Raw genomic sequence first — 23,122 nt, forward strand, 5'->3', positions numbered from 1 at the left:
CGTCGCCCCACTCACCCCCCCTCGCCGCCACCCTCGCTGCAGTGGGAAGAACAGGGCAGTCCAGCGGTCACCCAGGCTCACTGATGAGCACTTCCGACCCAGTGGCCGCTCTGCCACCAGCCCCACCCACATGGAGGGCGCTGAGGGCTCAGGAGGAGCTGGAGGGCAGCCTGCTCCTTCCCCCGCCTCCCAACTCCGAACTGCTCCTCCCTGTGTCAGGGGGCCCGGTATCCCCCAACCTACCAGCTTGCTCCTAATCCTGACCCATCCAGAGCGACCCTGCAGAGACTGCAGGAGAACATTCTACCTCCCCGTCTTTCCCGCAGGCTGACCTTGCCCCCAGCCCTCAGTGTCCCGTTTCCAAGTCTGCATCACCCTGCTGGACTTGACCTCACATCGTCAGTCACCGCTTGGACAGACCGGTGTGAACTGCACGCGGCCTCCTGACACCCTCGCTCCCGCCCCGGCCTGAGCCTGCGCCCCCCACTCCCTACACACACCAGCACCCCTGCTCCCACCCCGGCCTGAGCCTGTGCCCCCCACTCCCTACACACACCAGCACCCCTGGGGATAAGGATGTCCCTGATGCTGTTTGCAAATGTACAAAGCTTAGCACCATGTTGTCTTCAAGAAATAACTCATTTCCTTTTCTTTTCTTTTTTAAACTAGAGCAGCACCCCCCCTCTGCGGGAGGTATGGTCCAAGACACCCCGTGTGTGTACCAAACCGTATTACACTGTTCATTCCTATACCTGATACTTAACGTGAGGTCTGATTTCTAAATTAGGCCCAGTGAGGTTGATGACAACTGATGATGAACGGGAACAGTCACAACAACACACTGTGATAGAAGTTAAAATACCGGATTGTGCCACATCCCCCGCCCTTCCTTCCGTGATGACGGGCAATCATGACATGTCCACGTGAGATGACGGCAGGTGACAGACATGGGCACGTGACCCAGCTCAGGAGGAGGGTCGCCCACTTATGGGCCATGGTTGACTTCAGGTAACGAGCAGAAACCGCAGATGAGGGGGGACACCGCACCCCACGGCTCTACAGAAACGAGTACAATCCACGCAGCAAACTCATTTCTCACCAACTTCCCGAATGAGCTCAAAGGGAAGCCTCGAAATTTACGCAGGCTTCAAACCGTAACTCAGGAGACTCCTCAGCCCCTCGTGAGGCACCGGGTTCCGACAGGGCCCCCCGCGATGGCAGCATCGAAGGCTCCCGGGGACGCCCCTCCCGAACCCCCGGGGCAACACCGTGACCTCACCTCACGAGGTCACTGGGCTTCTTGAAGCTCTTGGGGCAGTAGGAGCAGCAGTTGGCGAATTTGGGCTCGGCCTCCAGCTCCGCCTGTCTGTCCTTCATCTCGCTGACGCGGTCCTTCTCGGCCGCCGACTGCACCAGGACCTGCTCCGACACCGTCGCACTTTCCTGCGGCCGAATTTTGGCCAGTTGTGCCGTCTCCTCCTCTGTGAAGGTGATGACCTCAGGACGAGCCTTTCGAGATGGGTTTCTCTCGGGATTTTCTTCCTCTTCCTCCACACACATATCTACACAAAACAGGAAGGACCAAATCATCATAAAAACTTAGGTTTTAACACAACAAATGTATTAAAACCAAACACCTATGTAGGATTAGAGTGGGTCACTCGGTGAAGCTCAATTAGTCCAGGGGCAGGCCTAGCGGGGTCCCCGGGAGGAAGGGGCACAGCAGTCACCGCGTGGGAGCAGAGCCCAAGGACCAGCCGGCAGACAGCTCTGACCCACGGTGTCCACACGGGCCACCGGCATTCCTAAGCAGACACGCACTACCATGGGCAAAACCTGAAATATCGTCGCATAAAGAAATCAGCAGAGCCCAAGACGGAAGACCAGAGATAAATTAGCAAAAGGCCCTAATTAAAGAGTTAAAAAAAAAAAATTCAAACATATACATATAAGCGTTCTCTGAGTGAGACGTGAGGATGTATTTACATGGATTGTAAACAGGAAGAAGGTGCTATTAAAACCCAAGAAGGAAAAGAGCTGGCTGGGAGGGAGGTCAGAACTGCACAGACGGCTAAAAAATAAAAGAATAAGGACTCAACAGAAACACTGACTAGCCAAATGGACAGTGGCTAACACCCCATCAGTGATAAAAACTAACTAGATGCTGCGTCAGGATAAAGGGACAAAGATGGAAGGGAGGGAAAGGAGGAGAGAAGGGAAGAGAGAGGCCAGGGGAGGGGGAGGAAAGGTCGGCCGTGAAGGAGAGAATACAGTTTGGAAAGATTTGGGGGCAGTGGGGTAGAGCTGGTGGCCCCACCAGCACGGGTCACGAAATGCGAAGAAAACTATTCGAACACTTAAAGTACCAGGAACCCCATCCATAGGGCAAAGCCACTGGCGGGGAAAGGCGAGCGAAACGGAGCGCCACGCATGGAAGAGACAGGATCCGATGGGGTCTGCCACACAGACTCACTATCCCAACGCCGAGAGCAGGTTAAACCCCACCGAGTGGCTCTAGGTTTGGGTAAAAGAAACCAGCACAAGTGGCTTTTCTTCTGTGGCTAAGAAGGCTCCCGCGAAGCTCTGTTTCTCAGTGACCCCACCGAGGAGAACGCCAGGCCCTCGGGTGCACGCTGTGTACGCAGGGGGGGGTGGCGAGGCCACAACGGGAGCCCCCAGGTGGTCAGCATCAGCTGGCAAGGTGGCGCCCTCCCCCTACAGGGTTCCAGAACCCGTGTGAGGATGCCCCCGTTCTGTAAGTCAGCGCAGGGAGAGGTCCTACATGACGGAAGTGGAAAGAAAGGCCTTGCGAGGAGCGAGCAGGGTGGAAGCTGGCGCTGTGTGACGGAGGAGGGGCCAACATTCTGAGTTACCTGCAGAAGAGGCCGGAGCAGCTGGCCTGCAGCGGGGAGGCTGGGGGTTTTTATCGCCTTGGGTGGGTTAGGCACGTTTGAAAGACGTTTTCCCCAAACCAGAGGTCGGAGCCACAGCACTCGCTCCCCAGGAGAGCCACCAGGGACGACCGTGACCTTGAGGTCAGCTGAACACGGAGCACACGGGGGCCACAAGCGGGGAGAGGAGCCCGGGGACTCACACCCCCGCCCCGTCACGCCCACCCGGCGACATGCGGCGCCGACTGCGCGGTGTGGACATGCCGCCGTGGGATGTGCTACAAAGACTCGGTCTGGCCGGCACGGAATGGCGGCCCTACAGCTACTGCGCCCACTCGGGGGGGGTCAGCCTGCTCCCGTGGAACCGCGGGTTGCGCCACGTGGATCGGCAGAGGCGCTGCGGTGCGTGCACCGTGGGGAGCGCGTGAGAGAAAACGAGGGACGTGCGTGCAGCCCCCGGACCCGACGCACACCTGTGCCGGGTACCAAACACGCCCACGATGCGGAGCATGAACCCCTCTCCGGTGGGAAACCACACCTCCACCCACGTGCACAGCCGCCCCGGGTGCAGTGACCGGAGACGGGGGGTCTCCCTCTCTGCGCCTCTCCGAACCTGGTTTTCAGGGCACTCAGGCCGTGGTCGTCAGAAAAGAAACCACTGGAAGGGGTGACATGTACACGATCTCTGGGCACGTCAGCACCCGCTCCCCGGGCCTCCACCCACAGCGGGCAGTACCTCCTCCGTCCGCCTCCCCCGGGGCTGGCGCGGCAGAGGGGGCCGCCTGGTGCCTCTTCATGTGCTTCTTGCAGTGGACTGTGGTGCGGAAGCCCTGCTCGCAGAACGGACACTTGTAGGGCTTCATGCCCATGTGCGTGGCCATGTGCCTGGTGAGGCTGCCGTTGGTCGTGAACGAAGCGTTGCAAACACTGCAGCTGAACGCCTTCACTCCTGCGACAACAGAACCGCATTTCGTTACCTTACAGCCCTAAGTACTCGAGGGCACACAGAGATACGTTCGACAAGCCACAAAACCCAAGACCGTCTTCGCCCTGGTCTTGTGCCAGGACGTGGCCACGACAGCACATCTTCCTACTAATTCTCTCGTGTGATCACAGCCTCCGAGCGCGCGGCTCCAGACCAACGCCAAGTCCTCTCCGCCCCTCCGTCTGCTACGCTGAAACTGACAACATGCTGTGGACTGTACCCTTTTCTCAAATCCATCTTTTTTCCTCATTCCCACAGCAAATGACGGGGGAGCGGCCCACAGCCCCTCTGTACAGCTTCAGTTTCCAGTCGGGCCCGATGGGAGGACCCTCTTCTCCGGACTGAGGGCACAGAGGCCCCCCCTGACTGACCACAGCGGCCATCAGCCGCTGCTCGTTGCAGGAGTCGTACAGGCTGCTCTCTGCTGCGGGGACAGCGGACTCCTTAGCAGGACCCCAGGCCTGCCCTCACGGGCCCTGCCCTCGGCCTGTCTTCCCAGCGCCCGCCAAACCGCTCCCTTGTTTTGTCTGTATGTTTTTATTTTCAGATAAAGCATTATACAGAATATACTGATGTAAAACAGATATGATATATAAAATAAAAATACAGAATTAAATATATTTAAAATATACTCAACGGCAAATCATAGATCTGATAAAGAATATATTTTGAAAACTCTTTAAACAATGCAATAATGTCTGCAAATTATCTAATTTAAAAATGACATAGGATTAGGATAGCCATTTCTCAACACGCACATGAAAAGATGCTCCACACCATTAGCCACTAGAGAAACGCAAATCAAAGCCACGATCAGACACCACCACACACTCCCAAGGACAGTCATAACAGAAGGGACACACGATAGGCCTGGTGTTGACAAGAGAGTGAAACCAGAACCTTCATCCATTGCTGGTAGAAAGTAAAACAGTGCAGCCACTTTGGAAAGCAGGCTGATCAACTCGAAGGGTTACACGGAGTTACCATATGACCAGGCAATTTCACCAGTAAACAGAGAAATGGAAACATAGGTCCACATAAAAGTATGCACATGTTCACAGCAGGCTAATTCCTAGAAGCCTAAGGACAACTCACAGGACCAACAACTGGTGATAATGAGAGGGTCCACCCACACAGGGGAAGGTTATCCCTACAAAAGGGAACGCACTGCTAACACCCGCTACAATGTGGACCGGCCCCCACACATGCTCGGTACCAGGAGCCCTATCTTGTATGTTTCCCCCTGCATGCAATGTCCAGAACAGGCCAACGCACGGAAGCAGATGTGTGGTTGCCTGGGACACTGGGGTGGGGAGGGCACCAAGGGAAAACAGGGAGGGGCCACAACAGGCACAGAGGTTCTTTGGGCTATGACAACAATGTTCTAGGATCAGGGGGTGGTGATGGCTGCGCCCCTCCACGAACACACTGAAAACCACAAAACCCCAGTGCGAGGCAGACAGCGACCTGTGTGGGTCTTCTCGTGAGACTTGAGAACGCCCGAGGACACGAAGCCACGGCCACAGAGCTTGCACTTGTAGGGCTTCTCCCCAGTGTGCGACCGCACGTGCTGCTTCAGGTGGCTGGACTTCTTAAAGCCTTTGTTGCAGTACTCACACCTGTGAACACAGAGTGAAAAGCAGAGAATGCGTTCATTCAGAGCTCACTCGGATCTGACACCTGAGACTGGAAGAGAAACAATCTTCACCAGTGATCAGGAAACAATCAGGCGTCGCCATTACAGAAATTATTAGGTAAGATCAAATTCTGCTCAGAGGATCTGTGGTCTTACACGTATTTTATTATTTCAATGGTGGTAAATCCCGTACCAATCCCCAGCAGGCGTAACATTTGATTGGTCAGAAACTCCTCCTTTATACAGAACAGGAAGATAATTTATCACGTACTATTTTCTTTACTAAGTCATAGGAGACACTGTGAAACCTTCCACTGCTTCAGGGTCAGAATCATTCCTGAGTCCAGACACTTGGAAATGCCAGTTCATATACTCTTTTGGTTTATAAAATACTTCATAAAACACATTTTCCTAGATCTATTTTGAATACTATGTAAATGTACAGTATTATTTTCCCCTAAGTTGTTACAGAATATACCAAAATTGCTTCAAGGATAAAATAATTATAAACTTCTAAATTCTTATTCACATATTATTAAAAACTAAAAAAAAAAAAAAGATTTAGAAAAGCTTCTTCTATTATATTTCCCTAGCTTTTCCAAGTTTCACCTGCAGTAGGAAATTGGTCAAGTTCCAAACCACGCTCCCTAGGACCAGGCCTCTGCAGATGCAGTTACTGCCCCCTAGTGTCCACACCGATCTAAAGACTGGCAAATGTAGATGCGTTTCCAAAGTTCGTTCTGACGCAAGCTTGCTTTTTGAAAAGACCAGAAAAGCAAGCAAACAGCATTCACCAGCTGATGTGAGAAAGCTAATTCCGCCAACGAAGTCGGGACTGGCTCTGTATATAGGGCAGCCGAGGAAAATACTCCATTTGCAGAACTGAGTACCGCTACACCACACAACATTTGCTGAGGAAGCCTCTGGCGCCCACACCTACAGATCATGACCAATTTCCAGCACGGGAACAACATCGGCAGTTGTGTGGACAGACACCGGCCCTCAGAGAACAGTCTGAAGCCAGGACGTCACCCCCGCCCAGTCACGCTCCCGCCCCAGGACCAGCCTCCGTCCACGCGGAGACAGGACCCTTCTCTGCCTCCCCTCGCCTCACGAACTACCCTGCCCGCTGTGCAATCACACAGCTGTCCCCTCACGTGTCCAATGCCAGCCTGGGTCACAGAGGCCAACACTGAGGGCAAACCGTTTGCTGTTCCCCAGCACCAGCCCTGATGACGCCACCCCTCATCTACCAGCCCTGATGACATGAAACCAAGTCCTGGTCTTTGTGCCATACCTGCTCCCCCAGGGGTGGCCCATTTCTAGGGGCAGTGATTTCACCCTCCCAGCTCTGAGGTCAGAGTCCCAGAGGCCGTCCTCAGCCCCTCCCCTCCTCCCACACCTCTGCCTGTTGGAGGTCCCGTGAAGACCCCACCTTCTGAATGGATATGGCATCTACAACCAGTCCCAGGACAGTAGCACCTGCTCTCCCACTGGCTGCCACCCAGCACCCACCACCCCTTCCTGCTGTCTCTGTCCCCATCTGCTGTGCACCTCGCCCATCCATCTTGCTATCATCTCTTCCCACTAGATTGTCAACTCCTGAGGACTGAAGCTTTTGTTCTGTCTTGCTCACTAATCTAGTGGGTTCTTAATAAACACTGAATAAATGCACAAATGATGCAAGGCCACAAGTCCTGGAAAACCAAGCACATGTCACAAAGGAATCATGAGAAAACATCAATCAGATTAATCTCACTTAAAAATACCAATGCAAAATCCCACTTAAACACGAGCAAGTGAATACCCGCTGAATAGATCAAAGTATGAATAAAACAGAAGGAGAGTCTCAGAAGTCCTGAGGCCCATCTCTGTGTATCTCAGATCCCCGAATTAGCAACCACTGCACAAATACTGTGTTGGATTTGCAAATTCGTGAAGATCTCAGGATAATATGCTCCCAAAAGTAAAAAACCTCCTGTATAAAAACACCAGTTCAAGGTACTTGAGGTTGTGTGTGAAAAACAAAACCTATGGAAACGGGAGAGTGACATTACACATTACAGCTTAATGACACTGGCAAATCTTAGCCATTTTCAAAATCCTCAATTAAGACCACTGACTTGAGATAAGATAGCTCACCATTTTTTAAGAGTAACTATAAAGTATTTTTTGTTGTTGTTAAATGGCTGTGGAAAAAATTTAAATTTAGACTTTCAAAAGTATTTTCAGCAAATAATAAAATTACTAAAATATTATAAAGCCAAGACTATCTCTACAAAGACAATACTCCTATTTAATTGTATACGAGTACGTCTATCTAGTTCCCTGTGAACGTTCCCATCCCGTGGGAGCTGGGCTGTGGCCTGCCCGCTCTGCAGGGCACCGCACACGTCCCGAACAGCACACGGCCACCGTAGGCACTTGGCGCACATGGCTAAGGGAACGGAAGCATGAGGAACAGGCGAATGTAAACGCAGTCTCCGCGGTCACGGTGCTCCTTGGCTGTTACATATACGGCACACACAGAACCCTGAACAAAAAGACACCCAACAAATTGAAGTTTTTCTGAAAACGTGGTAACAGTGGCTCTCGGCAGTAACAGGAAGTCACCGCACAGCAGGTGAAACGCACAGGCAGGTGGCGGACACTAACCAGCTGTAGAAATCTTAGCAAGCTAATCTCTTTGGTCTCCGATCCTTTAGTTATAATAAAATGGGATGAGCACAGAGCCTGTTCAGAGTCGTCGAGTTAAATCACAAGGCCCTGGGAAGGGTGACGCGTGCGCTGGGTGAGCGGCGGTCAGGACCGGCGCCCGCCGGCCCCCCGTGCAGACAGCTACCTGTAGGAGCGCCGGCCCTGGTCCTCCCCGGCCTCCAGGAATTCGGGGCGTGGGGTCTGCAGTTCCAGTTCTTCTTGGGACGACTCTTGGATCAAACGAGTTGTCTAAAATTTAGCACAAGCATAAAGCAGACTACCTGAGTATCTATACATAAATGCAAAACAACCAACAACTAAGGATAAGATTTATAAACGCAGATTCAAAGGAGTAACGCTAAGTAGCTCCATATAATCATCTGGCTAGATTAATAATAAAAATCATTCAGGGGCGCCTGGGCGGCTCAGTCGATTAAGCCTCCGACTTCGGCTCAGGTCATACACATCCCATGCACGGTTCACGAGTTCGAGCCCCGCATCGGGCTCTGTGCTGACAGCCAAGAGCCTGCTCCAGATCCTGTGTCTCCCTCTCTCTCCGCCCCTCCCCTGCTCGTGCTCTGTTTCTCAAAAATAAGTAAACATTAAAAAATGTTTTTCAGGGGCGCCTGGGTGGCGCAGTCGGTTAAGCGTCCGACTTCAGCCAGGTCACGATCTCGCGGTCCGTGAGTTCAAGCCCCGCGTCGGGCTCTGGGCTGATGGCTCGGAGCCTGGAGCCTGTTTCCGATTCTGTGTCTCCCTCTCTCTCTGCCCCTCCCCCGTTCATGCTCTGTCTCTCTCTGTCCCAAAAATAAATAAAAAACGTTGAAAAAAAATTAAAAATGTTTTTCAAAAAACCAAATAATCATTCATATCAATTTTAGTAAATACTTACTTATTTTCTATTAATTTGCTTTGATACAAAGGCTAGCCAAGAATGAAATTGTTGATCTTTCCATATTTTTTATAATTCTTAACGAGAGATTACTCATCTGCTCTCGTGTTACTGAAAATGAATAAACTCCCACTGCCTCGCTTGTCACAGAACCACAGGGAGAGACAGCTTGTCATCCACTCCCCAGGTCCTACCTGGATGCAGCATTTGGACCACAGGCCTTCTAAGCTTTGAAGAAGTGCTCTGAATTTTCCCTGGAGGGTCCAGGCCTGGAGGGTCCAGGCAGCTGGAGAAGCTACCCACGGTGGCTCCGGCTGTTTTCAACAGCGGCTTTCACAGAAAGCGAACCATTCATCGCCCGGTCATTCCTTCACTATTGAAAAATTTCCAAATGTGGAAAAAATCAAAACCAAAACAAAACCTTAAATGTCTCCAATGAGACTGAGTAAAACTTTTCTTTTTAACTTTTGTTATGTTGATTTATTTTTGAGAGAGGGACAGGGCGTGAGTGGGGAAGGGACAGAGAGAGAGTGAGATACAGAATCCGAAGCAGCTCCAGGCTCCGTGCTATCGGCACAGAACCCGACGCGGGGCTCGAACCCACAAACTGTGAGATCGTGACCTGAGCCGAGGCTGGATGCTCAACCGACTGAGCCACCCAGGTGCCCCAGACTGAGTAAAACTTTTAAATGATGTATTCAAATATTTATTTTTAGGACATCAGCATCCCTTGTATTTCCATTCTGAGATGTAAGATTCCACAAATAAAAACACATAGCTTGTCACTAACGCAACATGACATCCTTCACGTTATTACACGTTACTGACTTCCCTGAGTTCTAAGAAGTTTTGTAAAATCCCACGTCACGGGACTGAAATCTCTCAGCCAAGTTTAAATGTTTTCAAAGAGAAGACGCTCGTGCTGAACGTTTCAGCGTCACGGGCGACGCGACACTGTCGGTATGAGACGTCAGCCTGACCTCCTAAGTGAGCGACGTCCACGAGGTTACAGGGAAGCCTGAAGGCGCCGGCGCCGGGCACGCCACGCACACTCACCACATTCATGGCGTCAGAGCCGGGCACGGGGAGCAGGCTCTGCTGGTGGAAGCTGGCGGACAGGGCCTGAGACTCCAGCGTGCTCGAGTCCTGCAGCTGCTGGACGGGCGCGAACGCGGTCTGCTGACCGTACGGGTCCGTCACGGGGAAGCCTGAAACAAATCAGAAAGCACGAGTCCTACAAAAGATACTCTGGTCACACACAAAGAAGGTTAAAAAGAATGAAAAAAGTCGGTTTTACAAATAAAGATGCTTAAAAGGACATGTCTACCTTCTGAACTAGAATGAGGATTAGCCGACATCGGCAGGCTCTGAGAACAGGTGCTGCATCCAGCGCACGAGCCCATCTACACAGCCACCCCAGAGTCCCCTTCTACTCAGTCACCACTGCTTGGCTACAAACCACGTGCAGAATGGTCACTAAGGCGCCTTCCAGACGACTGAGCGGCCACACGCAGTGCGCGCGCATGCGCGCGCACACACACACACACACGCACGATCCACGCAGAAAGTTATCGGTTTGAAATCATAAACTTCGGAAGGGCCTTAAAACGAACACCGAAGGCTGCTGTGAAGACAACCTGACCCGGGTGCAGCTCACTGACCCTGCGACAAGCCAGCCGGTTCGAAGGACTGTGCTGGAGCCCGTTCCTCAAACTGGTCCACGGGCCCTGGCAGGGCGGGCGGCGGGGCCACGAACCCATCTGAAGTAGACATGTAAACACAAGGGGCAAGTTGTAAACTCCAAAGTCATTTCAGATCTACCAATCCGTCCAAAAGGATACTTTAGTGAGTTCTCAAAAATGAGCCTCATTTTGGAAAGACAGTAGGAAGTACATATACCTGTATAAATATATACACAACACAAAATACACGACAGATAGATACTATAGTTGAGGCATTACCTTTGTACTTCCAGAATGTCACTTCACAGTTTACCCTAAAACTTAGACGTTCTTCTACAGGGAAAATATCCCAAATGCAATTACATTCAGTGACTATTTAAAACCTTTTCAGGGGCCCTGGGTGGCTCAGTCGGTTAAGCATCGGATTCTTCGTTTCAGCTCAGGTCAGGATCTCACAGTTCGTGAGTTCGAGCCCCACGCTGGGCTAAGCAGAAGCAGCACAGAGTCTGCTTGGGATTCTCTCTCTCCCTCTCTCTCTGCCCCTCCCCTACTTGTGCTGTCTCTCTCTCAAGATAAATAAATAAACTTAAAAAAATTACATTTAAAAAAAATATATATTTTTGGATGGGCATTGTTCCAGGCAACCCAGAGGATAAAAAGCACAAAATCGTGCTCACAGACAAAATACGTCTGGGAGCCCCGTAACACGGAACAGTAACCTGGCCAGCAAACTGTCCGTTAGGCTCGTGAAAGACAAGGAAACCGTGCCAGACACGAACCAACCACGTCACCGAGCTCACTGTCTACAGCTAAGCTGACATCTGTTTGCAGCAAGACCCTGCTGATGAAGAAAGCAACCCGCTGGGTCCGGGGCCTACCCGCTTGCGGATGCGCGACAATTCACAGAGCCATACCATTCCGTGAGTCAGATGCTCAGGGCGCCATGACACAATGCTAGAGGTCACAAAGATGTACACTCCCTGAGCACGCAGGCCCTTCTCGACACACGAAGGGCTAAAAGTGCCTACAAGAGGAGTGTGTGTGAAGGGTCCTATCTCTGGAATTCGGGATCCCAGCAGACCCTCTCAGGCTCGCACACGGCACAAACTGGGATCCGAAAACTCAGAGATCAGAGACCCCAACCCAGACCGGAGGGAGTGTGAACGGCTGCAAAAACCGTACGGGTGACTGTAAACGTTAGGACTTCTGGAATATTTGCCTTCGTCCGCTTCCAGAGGCTGGTGTGTCAACGGCTGGCCGAGCCCCGCGTCCTCCGTGCGCACGACCTGCTGTGGCTCCAGGTCTAGCATGGCCTCGGGGTTGGCGGTGTCCGCGGCCGCCCGCCGCAGCTCCTCACTCTCGATGTCCACCTGCACGTGCGTCGGGGCGTGCACGCTCTGCTGGTCCCCGGTGCTGTCGTCCAGCGGGGCGGCTGGCTGATGCTGCTGGTGCTGCTGGAGCTGCTGGGCGAGCTCGTACCTTCAGAACAGCAACAAGAGGCCGCGCGGTCAGGGGCTGCCGAGAACCGCTGGCGCGAAGGACCGCTGCGCGGTCGGTCACTTACTAACAACATTTAAAACAATGACTTCATCTTGAAGCCGTGGCGGCAATCCAGCTCAAATTAAACACTAGTAAGAGTTCCGGAGAAAAAAAGTCACGTTCCCCGGACTCTAAGTGCTTTCACAGATTATAGGGATACGAAGGCAGCAAAGAGGAGAGAGCAGAACACGCACCAGAATAGGTAACGTCTTAAAAAAGAGTTTAAAAGATACCATACGTTTCACAGTAAAACTGTCCTAGTGCCGACTCTGCAAGGAGTCCAAGTATTCGGAAAAAGAACCGAACAAAACAAGACAGCACCTTTACGGACAGATTTCAGTATCATAAACAAATGCGGAGTACAGAAGAGGGCCCGAGGGCCGTGGCCTACTGGCCCCACAGTCTGGGGACGCAGACATCTTCCAGGGACCCATGCGTGACACGGCACAGACTATGAGGTATGTACGTGGCTGCTCCGTATTTCTGCAGAACCTGTATTCACGTTAGTACTGCTTTTACGCACTGTAAGTATACCCGGTACGTTTCCACCAAGGTCAACGATTTGCTTTCAAAGATAGAAATGAAGAAGGCATCCAGTGAGTGGATCAAAGAACGTCAAATCCCAGCTGAAACGATTACCTGGCTAACAGGTGGACAACATCTAGCACGAGAACAGTCTGCTCCCCTCTAAGACGCCAGGGTCACACCCACATACACTCCACCATCTGCCTGGTTCCAGAATCGCGTGAATCCGCCTCCTGGGAATTCCATTCTTGGCTCCAAACAAACTCTACCTGCTTCAGTTTCTAATATCAAAACCAGTCGCTTCTAAACTACTTTCACTGAGAAGGGGAAACAAAATGTAATAAAACGGACAAGTATGAAATACGCACGGTCACAGCTTTACAACGCTGGGGACTGTGGGGAGCCCGTGACAGTCGCGTACGGCTCTGCCGTCACTCCCCAGAGGACGGAAGTGCATCTTGTATGTAACTTCTGCACCTTTGCTGCTTTCTGTACTTTTGCCTTTTACACTTATTTTTGATATAACTGTGTATGGCATTTTAGGAATTCCCACCACTTCAAACAAAGGGATGAAACGCCAGAGCTACGGGCTGCCTGCAGGTGGGTTCAGACACATCCAAGCTGTAAGAGGACACCCAGCTCTGCCCCAGGACAGACCTACCAGTCTCCAGGCTGTCACCTCAAAGTCACACATTCATCTCAAGTAACTGTGGCAGGTGTCCCACAGCATAACCCGTGACAAGCAGTGGCCGATTCGACACTCCACCTAAGAGAGGTGACCCAGCTGAAAACAGCTGACCTACTTCCCAGAAATTCTACTACTGGCCGTCGAGTCCATAAACAAGGCCTCGGACGTGGACCCCCACGCTACTGTGGCAAGTGCACAGACTTGAAAAGGCCTGAGTTCTTGACGGAGAAAAAGTATTATCCGCCTGCCCCCAGGCCAGGTGGAACCCAAGCTCTACCCTGTTATCACACGCTGCTCCCAGGCACGCCCGCACAGCAGCCAGGGAGCACAGAGCCCTGAACCTCCATGGCCACCAGTCCCCCAGTTCAAATGCACACAAAGCACATCATTTACTCCCTAAAAGGAGGAAAATATAAACCGGACATAGATTGGTCGACACCAGCACCATCACGTGCCCTCGGATGGTCTCAAGGAGCAGTGAAGCCTCGCAGCTAAGTGACAACTGGGCCAAAATCAAACACCATTCTTCCTTGTCCTACGTGCTGAGGCATCCAGAGGGCTGATACCAAACAACTACCTCTCCCAAGTAGCTTATCCTAACACGTGGGGTTTGGCCTTGTTGATGGTATCAGGCAGAGATATCTGGGTTAAAATACCGCCCGAAGAGGAAATACTCGGGAGCAGAAGCTTTAATGTTCTCTTACGGCAGACCTAGCGACTCTTCCTGTCACAGTATCCCGGGATGTGGTGACCTTGTGCAGCCTTCCCAGTACAACACAGAATACTGTGCCTTCACAGAAATCCCAGTGAATGAGCTCCAGACATAGCCAGAAATGCACCAGTGCGAGGGCTTCTTGGGTCACCTCCATCTGGAGATGAGAGAGTCCTCGAATCAGATACAAACGTCAGTGAGCTTTAATCACGGGTTTGTGTGATCGCTAAAACACACGTTCTTTTCAACTCAACAACACAGAGCGATGAGCGTTCGGAGACACTAACGATGTGCCGGGAAATCACGGAGCGCGGGACTACCACTTTCTTTTTTGCCCTCTTCACCACCTGATTGTACCAGGCACGGTCTACCCCGCACTTGGGCGACTGCTGACTGTTTGGAGAGAATTTACAAAGCATTTAGCCCAACAGACACCACTTCGATATTACATTAAAAGCAAAAGAGTGAATGTTTTGAGCGTGTGGCTCTTAGACGATGACATAAAAGTTTATCTAGTCCATACACCTCAGCTAGAAGTAATAAAACAGGAAACAAAGACCATTATTTCTCAAAAACACTCTGCACCCCCATCTGGGAATTACAGATAACTAAAAAAGGACCATCAGAATTACACCTACCTATGGGTTTTCATGTGCTTTTTGCAATTTAGCGAGGTCTTAAACGTTTTCTGGCAATAGGGACACATATAGGGACGAAGGTCATTGTGGATACCCATGTGTCGCCGTAGGCTACCGCCAGTAGTGAAAGCCCCGTTACATATCAGACACTTGAAAGACTTGACTCCAGTGTGCGTGCGGACGTGTGCTTTGAGCACTCCCGCAGAAACAAAGCCTCTTCCACACTGAGAACATTTAAAAGGCTTTTCACCTGTATGTGATCTAAAAAGAATAAAAATGTTAGTGAATGAGCGTCTTACAACGTTACAATGCTTCGTACGTTAGACTAGAGCACACGTGTCCACCGTTTCATTGAGCACCATGGCGGCGGAAGGCTCGGCAGTGGGGACACCCTTCTGGACATTCTACCAGCGAGAGCGCCGGAGATTCAGAGCTCGAGGGACTTGCCTGAGCCACACAGCGGCGCACGGCGGAGACAAAGGTCTATGGCAAGTCCGCCTCGAAGTTCTCAACGTTTTCATGACATTTCACCATCTCTCGCGACCAAGTCTCTGCTTTCTTTTCACTGTTGCTAGCACCAAGCATTCATCTAAATTCTGATGAATGAATCTGGAAAACCGTTACAGTACCTCACTGTAACTCAACAAACCCAGTACTCGTTTGACACGTCCTAGAAATTGCAAATGCTGACATATCATAGTGCAAATAAAATGCGGTGACAATTTCTGGGTAGAACAGTCTAGTCAAAACACTAATGAATGAACATATCAGTCACCGGGGGCACCTGGGTGGCTCAGTTGGTTAAGCGTCGGTCAGCCTTCAGTTCAGATCATGATCTCACGGTTCGTGAGTTCGAGCCCCGCATCGGACTCTGCACTGACAACTCAGAGCCTGGAGCCTACTTCGGATTCTGTGTCTCCCTCTCTCTCTCTCTCTCTGCCCCTCCCCCACTCATGCTGACACTCTCTCTCAAAAATAAATAAACATAAAAAAAAAACATATCAGTCACCAATAAATACTGTGGGGTCAAATGTGACATTTTCGAATCCCAAAAACAAACACTACTGTCCTTACTATTTCTACAAGCTCCCCGCTCACCGAATCACTGCAGTTAAGCTACATCTCCCATTTCTGGGTGGACATCACCTTACCTGATGTGCTGTTTAAGGTGGCAAGACTTTTTATATGCACGATGACAGTAAAAACACTTGTACGGTCTGTCTGCTTCGTTTACAAAATTGTTATTAAAATAACTTTGAAAAAACTGGTTTCTTGGAATGGGCTGGATAAGACCTACAAACCAAAAGAAAATCAGGAATAATTCACTGTTAATGCTACTAAAAAAGTTAAATGTCAAAAGGCATCTGTTTTCCCCAAAAGATGAAAATTTGGAGGAGTTAAGATCTAGATTTCCAGTGTTGCAGCTAAATGCTATTTTAATTCTGTTAGAAACTGGCTATTTTAAAAAACTGGGAAACACTTATAAAGTTAACATAAGACAGGTATTTTCCAACACAAGGAATATACGTACATTGCAGTTCCTTCCTCTGGTTCTAGAGCCAATTTTTAATGCATTCCTACATTTGCTGGCATGGAATCAAAATAACCGTATCCAAACTATAGGTTAACCAGGACTCTGAATCCCTTATTTGTTCGGTATAAAGACTGTACCCCAAGGACGACAATAAACTCAAAACACAAATGACTCTAACGTGACCTTCTGTTCTAAAAAAAAGTCTATTTTTATAGAAATGCTATTAAAGGGTTATCTGTGAATAGGAAAACTGGTAACTGAAGTATTCCAGGTTTTACCGACTTTCAATAAATAAAGAACCCCCTTAGGTTGACTGTGAAACTTAGGTCTTGATCAAGCCATTGAGCTAAGTACGCAATTGAGCCTTTTCGATCGCTTCCTATTCACCTGAAACGTTAAGAGGGAGACCTCACCGTCGCTCTGCCCAGGCGCCCCCTCCTGCCCCAGGGCCACACGGCTGCCGGTCAGGATCCTGGGCCACTAACTCCCGTGTGAGGATTCTTGGCAGGCACCTCTCAGGACACCGTGGCTTTCCTGGACACTCCAGACCACAGCTCGGTTCTCTGCCCTAAAACCTACTTCTCCCTCCCAACTCTCCTTGTTGCACGTGAACGACAATCCCCCCAGTCACATGGGGCCAGGAGTTCAGAATTTTTGAGAACTCCCTCCCCAGTCTCGTTCGGTCCTTTGCCGTCCTGGGGGCCCTACGTCCCCACGGCCTCAGAGACCTATTTCCCCTTCTTCATTCCCGCTGCCGCCAATCTCAGACAGCGAAGGAAAAAGCAAAGCTGGGGAGGATTCAGAGGCTTAGCAAGTCACATCACTCCCATATCAGACTCAGGAAAGGAACCTGTACCTCCTGATGCCTGCGCCAGAAGCCCACCTGTTTTTCAAAGAGAACTCGGCACCCTCCCTGTGACCTGTGTTTAATCGACACAGCACAAACCTAAAACTGCCCAAACTTGTCCCAGTTCACGAGTTGTTTGGGACCAGCAGAGCCGAATCAGTGCCATTCAGAGTCACTCTCTCTCTCTCTGGAAGCTGCAACGCTGTTCCACGCTCCCCGGCTTTGTCCTGGGGACTCGGCTCCCGCTCAAAACAGCTGGAGTCGCCTCCCCCAGGTCCCACAGACCGAATCCCACGGAGACATATGCCGCGACGACGCCTCCATCAAATCGCGGTTCTGCTCAACCTTCTCCGGTCCCCAACAGAAAGACCCTGTTACTGAAGAACACGACGTGCTCACGGGCCTTCCGTGGCTCGCTACCGAGTTCTGGATCAGCACCGCTCGGCGTGCCTTCCGCCCGCTGGCGCTGGCAGCTCCACCCGGCCGCCCACCCTCCCTCCAGTCCCTCTGGCTCACTCTCCCGGTGTCTTTCCCCCCCTCCACTGGCTGCAGCGGAAGCCCAGGACGTGTGCCATGGTCACAGACATAGCCCCGAGCCCGTGACAGTCACCTGCCAAGGAGGACAGGGATCATGACCAAAGAAATTCATGCTCCCGCCCGCAGTGTCGAGAAAACCAGGGACTGAAGGAAAGAAGCACACACACAAATCCAAACCAAGATCGTACAAGCCCCACCCCAGCCACCTACCTCTGCGGGAACCCCTCAGCCCCCCGTGGTTCCCCACCCAACCCTGGGGTGGGGAACTCTGGAACCTATGTCCTCCACCGTAAACAACTTCACACAATGTTTAGTGCCTCATTTCTTTTCCATGACATTGAGCCTACCTTCAAGAGTGAGTCCCCTGAAGCTGGCACCCTCACTCCTAGTGACGGCTGCTTCTCTGACGAGGAGCCCTCGCCCTGAGCCCTGGCCCAGTGCTGCCTCCTGGTCTGCCATCATTCCTTCCCGACCTGCCTGCGACTCCATGAGCAGAGTCCTGTATCCAACCCTTCGCTGATGCGCTCCTACGCACTCTGCAAGTCCTCTGGCCCCCCTCCGGTAATTAGGAAGCTCGTTAAGAGAAAAGTGAAAGAACCCGCTCTCAGAGATAATAATTAACAGCGTGTGTTCTAACAAAAGGGTCTGTTATATACAAACGCAAGTGGGATCGGCCATACACCCTGTTCTGGTCATACTTCAACTCCATATTTGCCACCTTTCCAGGTCAGTACCTACGACATCCTCATCATCCTCTGCAAGGAACTCCCCTGGGTCAATGTGTCCAGTGCGTATCACACGCTTTTGGTGAGTATCTCTATTGCCCTAACTGTATACTGTCACAGTGCTGCAAGGAACGATCCAGTCTATACAACTCTTTGCCTTAGTCATTTCCCCAACACGCACGGAATGACAACCTCTGGGGTGGTGTCCAGGCACATGTATTGAGAAACAGACCCCTAAATGATCCTGAGTCCTTTGCAAGTGTGTGGGGGGAGGGGGCTCCCTACTGTGAGCTATTAAGGCAGTAAAATTATAGGCCTCATTTTTTAGACGCTTTTTCACCTATAATTTTACAAACATAAATTCCTGTTACAAAGTTAGACTAATTATAAGGTCTCAATCTTCGAAAAAAAAAATTAAGGGAGAATTAAACATACATAAATTTCCTATATATACACACATATATACATATATACATATATTAAGTAAACTCTTCTCAAAGAAAGGCACGAATAAATTCTAGTTGATTACCGTGTCTCAAAAACAAACTGGAAATGTGCTTACAACTTCCTAAAATTCCTCCTGTAGTAACAGGAGAAAAAGTTTTATCTTGCTACAGTATTTCAGGAAATACATTTAAGCCTTAGAAGAGCTTTCACACGTTATAAACAGTAAGAGAACGCAAATCCTGCGACATGATGACAAACATAACATTATCATAGATAATGCACACCATATAAAATGAACTTGGTATTTGAGGTGAGACGAATGTGTTTTAAAAAGCAAGATAAACGCTCTAATATCAATATAATTAAAACATGAAGATAAACTTGGAAGATCAATCATTACACCCCTGAGGTTTAAAATAAAAGATAACCATGGGGTGCCTGGGTGGCTCCAGTCGGTTAAGCGTCCGAGTCGTGATTTTGGCTCAGGGCGTGATCTCACGATTCACGGGATCGGGCCCCAGCATCGGACACTGCACGGACGGTGCAGAGTCTGCTTGGGATTCTCTCTCTCCCTCTCTTTGCCCTTCCCCACTTGGGCTCGCTCTCTCAAAATAAACTTAATAAAAAAATAAATTAAATAAAAGATAACCAAAGCCCGGCTCCCTTTCAAAGAAAAGGTATTTCAAACATCTGTGCTACACAAAATGAAAAAATGGGTACATTACACTTATACACACACATACACGTCGTCACGTATGGGGAAAAACAGTGACTTCTAAAAAAATAGACGTATCTCTGAGTTGAAAACTGAGAAGCAACTATAGACCAGAATAGCTTTTCCTTTTTTCTTCCCCCCCAGCTTTATTGAGAAACTGAGAAGTGAAAGGCACACATCGCCACAGAGGAAGGCAGACGGCAGGATGGTCTGACACCTATTGTGACGTCACTGCGGTGGGCTCGGCTAACACCCATCCTCTCATAAAGATACAACAAAAGGAAAAGAAAGGAAAAAAGAAAACAGTTCTACCTGTGATGAGAGCTCTCAGGACCTACTCTTCACAACCGTCCTGCACATCACACGGCAGCGCTAGCTGTAGTCACCACGGCGGCCTTCTCATCGCTGTTGTGTATTTATCTCACAGCTGGAAGTGTGTGCCTTTTGACTCCCTTCCTCCAACGCTCCCTGTCCCCCACTCCCCTCTTCTGATAAACACTAGTTTGACCTCTTGTTCTATGCATCTGTTTTTGTTTTTTCTTCCTTTTGGATTCCACACATAAGTAAGATCATATGGTATTTGTCTTTCTCAGACTTGTCTCACTTAGCAAAAAAAATGCCTTCAAGGTCTGTGCACGTTGCCACAAATGGTAGGATTTCCCCGTCGTTTATGTCTGAATAATATTCCATAATGTTTTTACCCATCTGTCCATCAATGGACACTTAGGTTGTTCTCATCTCTTGGCTACTGAAAATACTTCTGCTGTGGACATGGGGGTGTGGTTATCTTTTTGAGTTAGTATTTTCATTTCCTTTGGAGATGGACGCAGAAGTAGAATTGCCGGATCATATGGTAGTTCTATTCTTAATTTTCTGAGGATCCTCCTTACTGTTTTCCATAGCAGTTGTACCTATTAACAGCCCCACCAACAGTGCACAAAGTCTGCCCTTTCTCCACATCCATACCAGCATTTGTTGTCCCACAGGCATAGTTCACTGTGGTTTTAATTTGCATATCCTAATGACTAGTGATGTTGAGCATCTTTTCACGTAACTGTCAGCCTTTTGACTATCTTCTTTGGAGAAAAGTCTATTCAGGTCTGTTACCCACTTTTTAAATTTTTTTTAGATTTATTTATTTATCATTTTGCCATTCAGTGAGGAGTTCTCTATTTATTTTGGATATTAACATTGTATCAGATACACTGATTGCAAACTTTTTTTTTTTTTGCATTCTATAGACTATCTTTTCACTTTACTGATGGTTTCCTTTGCTGTACAGAAACTTTTTAGTTTGATGTGGTCCCACTTACTTTTTCTTTTGCTGCTTGTGCTTTAGGCATCATATCCAAAACATCATTACCAAGACCCACATCAAGGAGCTTTGTTCCTAGGTTTTATTCTAGAACTTTTATGGTTTCAAGCATTACATTTATGTATTTCACCCATTTTCCGTTAATTTCTGTAAGTGATATAAGATAAAGGTCTAGTTTCATTCTTTTCCATGTGAATATTCAGTTACCCCAGCACATTTACTGAAGAGAGCATCTTTTCTCCATTGAGTGTTCTTGGCTCCCTTGTCAAGTATCAGTTAACCACATACACTTGGATTTGTGTCTGGCCCCCAATTTTATTCTATTGGTCTACTGGTTTTTATGCCAGTACCACACTATAACCATGACTACAGCTTTACAGTATAACTTGAAATCAGGAAGTGCGATGTCTTCTGCTTTGTTCGTCTTTCTCATGATTTCCATGGCTAATCAGGTCCTTTGTGGTTCCTTACCAATTCTTCTACTTCCGTAAAAAAACACCATTAGAATCTTGACAGGATTGCACTGAATCCATAGATGGTTTTGGTAGTATTGGCACTTTAACAATATTAATTCTTCTGATCCATAGAACACTTTTCTATTTATTTGTGTCTTCTTCAACTTCTTTCATCAGTGTCTTGTAGTTTTCAGAGTAGAGACCTTTTACCTCCTTGGTTAAATTTATTCCTAAGTATTTTACTGTTTTTGATGCTATTGATCTAACTAGGACTTCCAGTACTCTGTTGAATAAGAGCAGTGAGAATGGGCACCCTTGTCTTGTTTTGATCTTAGAGAAAAAGACTTCAACCTTTTACCATTTAGTATATTGTTAGCTGTAGTCTTGTGGCCTTTATTACATTGAGTTATGTTCCTTCTACTCCTATTTTGTTAAAATTCTTTATCATGAATGGATGCTGAATTTTGTCAGATGCTTTTTCTGTGTCTACTGGAATCATATGACTATTTCCTTTTATTCTATTAATGTAACATATCACACTGATTAATTTGCATATGTTGAACCATCCTTGCATCACTGTGATAAATGCCACTTAATCGTGGTAAATAATTCTTTTAATGTGCCACTGAATTTGGTTTAGCAGTATTGTATTGAGAATTTTTACATTTATATTAATTAGGGATATTGGCTAGTTTTCTTTTCTAGTAGTGTCCTTTTCTGCTTTTGGTTTAAGGATAATGTTGGCCTTGTAAAATGAGTTTGGGGAATGTCCTTCCTCTTTGATTTTTTGGAACAGTTTGAGAAGGGTTGGTATTAATTCTTTTTTAAATGTTCGGTAAAATGCACCAGTGAAACCATCTGGTCCTGGGCTTTTTATATTGAGAGACTTCTGATTATTAATTCAACGTCCTTACTAGTCATTGGTCTATTCAGACTTCCTATTTCTTCCTGATTCAGTCTTGGTAAGCTGTATATTTCTAAGAATTACTCTATTTCTTCTAGATTGTCCAGTTGGTTGGCATTTAATTGTTCATGGTAGCCTCTTCGGATCCTTTGTATTTCTGTGGTATCAGTTGTAATGTTTTCCTTTCCATTTATAATTTTGTTGATTTGGATGCTCTCATTCTACCTTTGTTAGTCTAGCAAAGGTTTTCTCAATTTTGTTTATCTTTTTTTTTTTAAATGTATTTTTTTTTTTAACGTTTTATTTATTTTTGAGACAGAGAGAGACAGAGCATGAACGGGGGAGGGGTAGAGAGAGAGGGAGACACAGAATCGGAAGCAGGCTCCAGGCTCTGGGCCATCAGCCCAGAGCCCGACGTGGGGCTCGAACTCATGGACTGTGAGATCGTGACCTGAGCTGAAGTCGGACGCTTAACCGACTGAGCCACCCAGGCGCCCCTCAATTTTGTTTATCTTTTCAAAGAACCAACTCTTAGTTTCATTAATATGTTCTATTGTTTTATGTTCTCTATTTACTTCTGCTCTAATCTTTACTACTTTTTCCCTTCTGCTAACTTTGGGCTCAGTTTGTTGTTCTTTTTCTAGTTCCTTAAGGTGTAGGATCCTTAAGGTGTTGTTTATTTGGGATTTTTGTTGCTTCTTAATTTGGTGTTTACTTCTATGAATTTCCCTCTAAGAGCTGCTTTTGCTGCATCCTAT

General features: G+C 48.6%; 1 protein-coding gene across 9 annotated transcripts in view; it reads right to left on the reverse strand.

Moving 5' to 3' along the window:
- Positions 1-23,122, reverse strand: part of ZNF236 (zinc finger protein 236) — a 108,194-nt gene that overhangs the window by 30,869 nt on the left and 54,203 nt on the right. For 8 of the 9 annotated variants that reach the window (XR_009250789.1, XM_058691787.1, XM_058691783.1 and 5 more), the window contains 9 exons: positions 16,037-16,178; positions 14,886-15,146; positions 12,003-12,262; positions 10,763-10,861; positions 10,158-10,309; positions 8,355-8,458; positions 5,344-5,495; positions 3,628-3,840; positions 1,280-1,562 (listed from right to left, as the gene is read on the reverse strand). Coding sequence is in view for 8 of the 9 variants with exons in the window: in XM_058691787.1 (XP_058547770.1) it covers positions 1,280-1,562; positions 3,628-3,840; positions 5,344-5,495; positions 8,355-8,458; positions 10,158-10,309; positions 10,763-10,861; positions 12,003-12,262; positions 14,886-15,146; positions 16,037-16,178 (1,666 nt within the window). In the remaining variant the exon portion in view is untranslated. The remainder of the gene's footprint in view (positions 1-1,279; positions 1,563-3,627; positions 3,841-5,343; positions 5,496-8,354; positions 8,459-10,157; positions 10,310-10,762; positions 10,862-12,002; positions 12,263-14,885; positions 15,147-16,036; positions 16,179-23,122) is intronic. The other variant, XM_058691786.1, reaches the window with a different exon arrangement.

The sequence above is a fragment of the Neofelis nebulosa genome, chromosome 11, assembly GCF_028018385.1.
Source record: "Neofelis nebulosa isolate mNeoNeb1 chromosome 11, mNeoNeb1.pri, whole genome shotgun sequence".
In the NCBI taxonomy this organism is placed as follows: domain Eukaryota; kingdom Metazoa; phylum Chordata; class Mammalia; order Carnivora; family Felidae; genus Neofelis; species Neofelis nebulosa.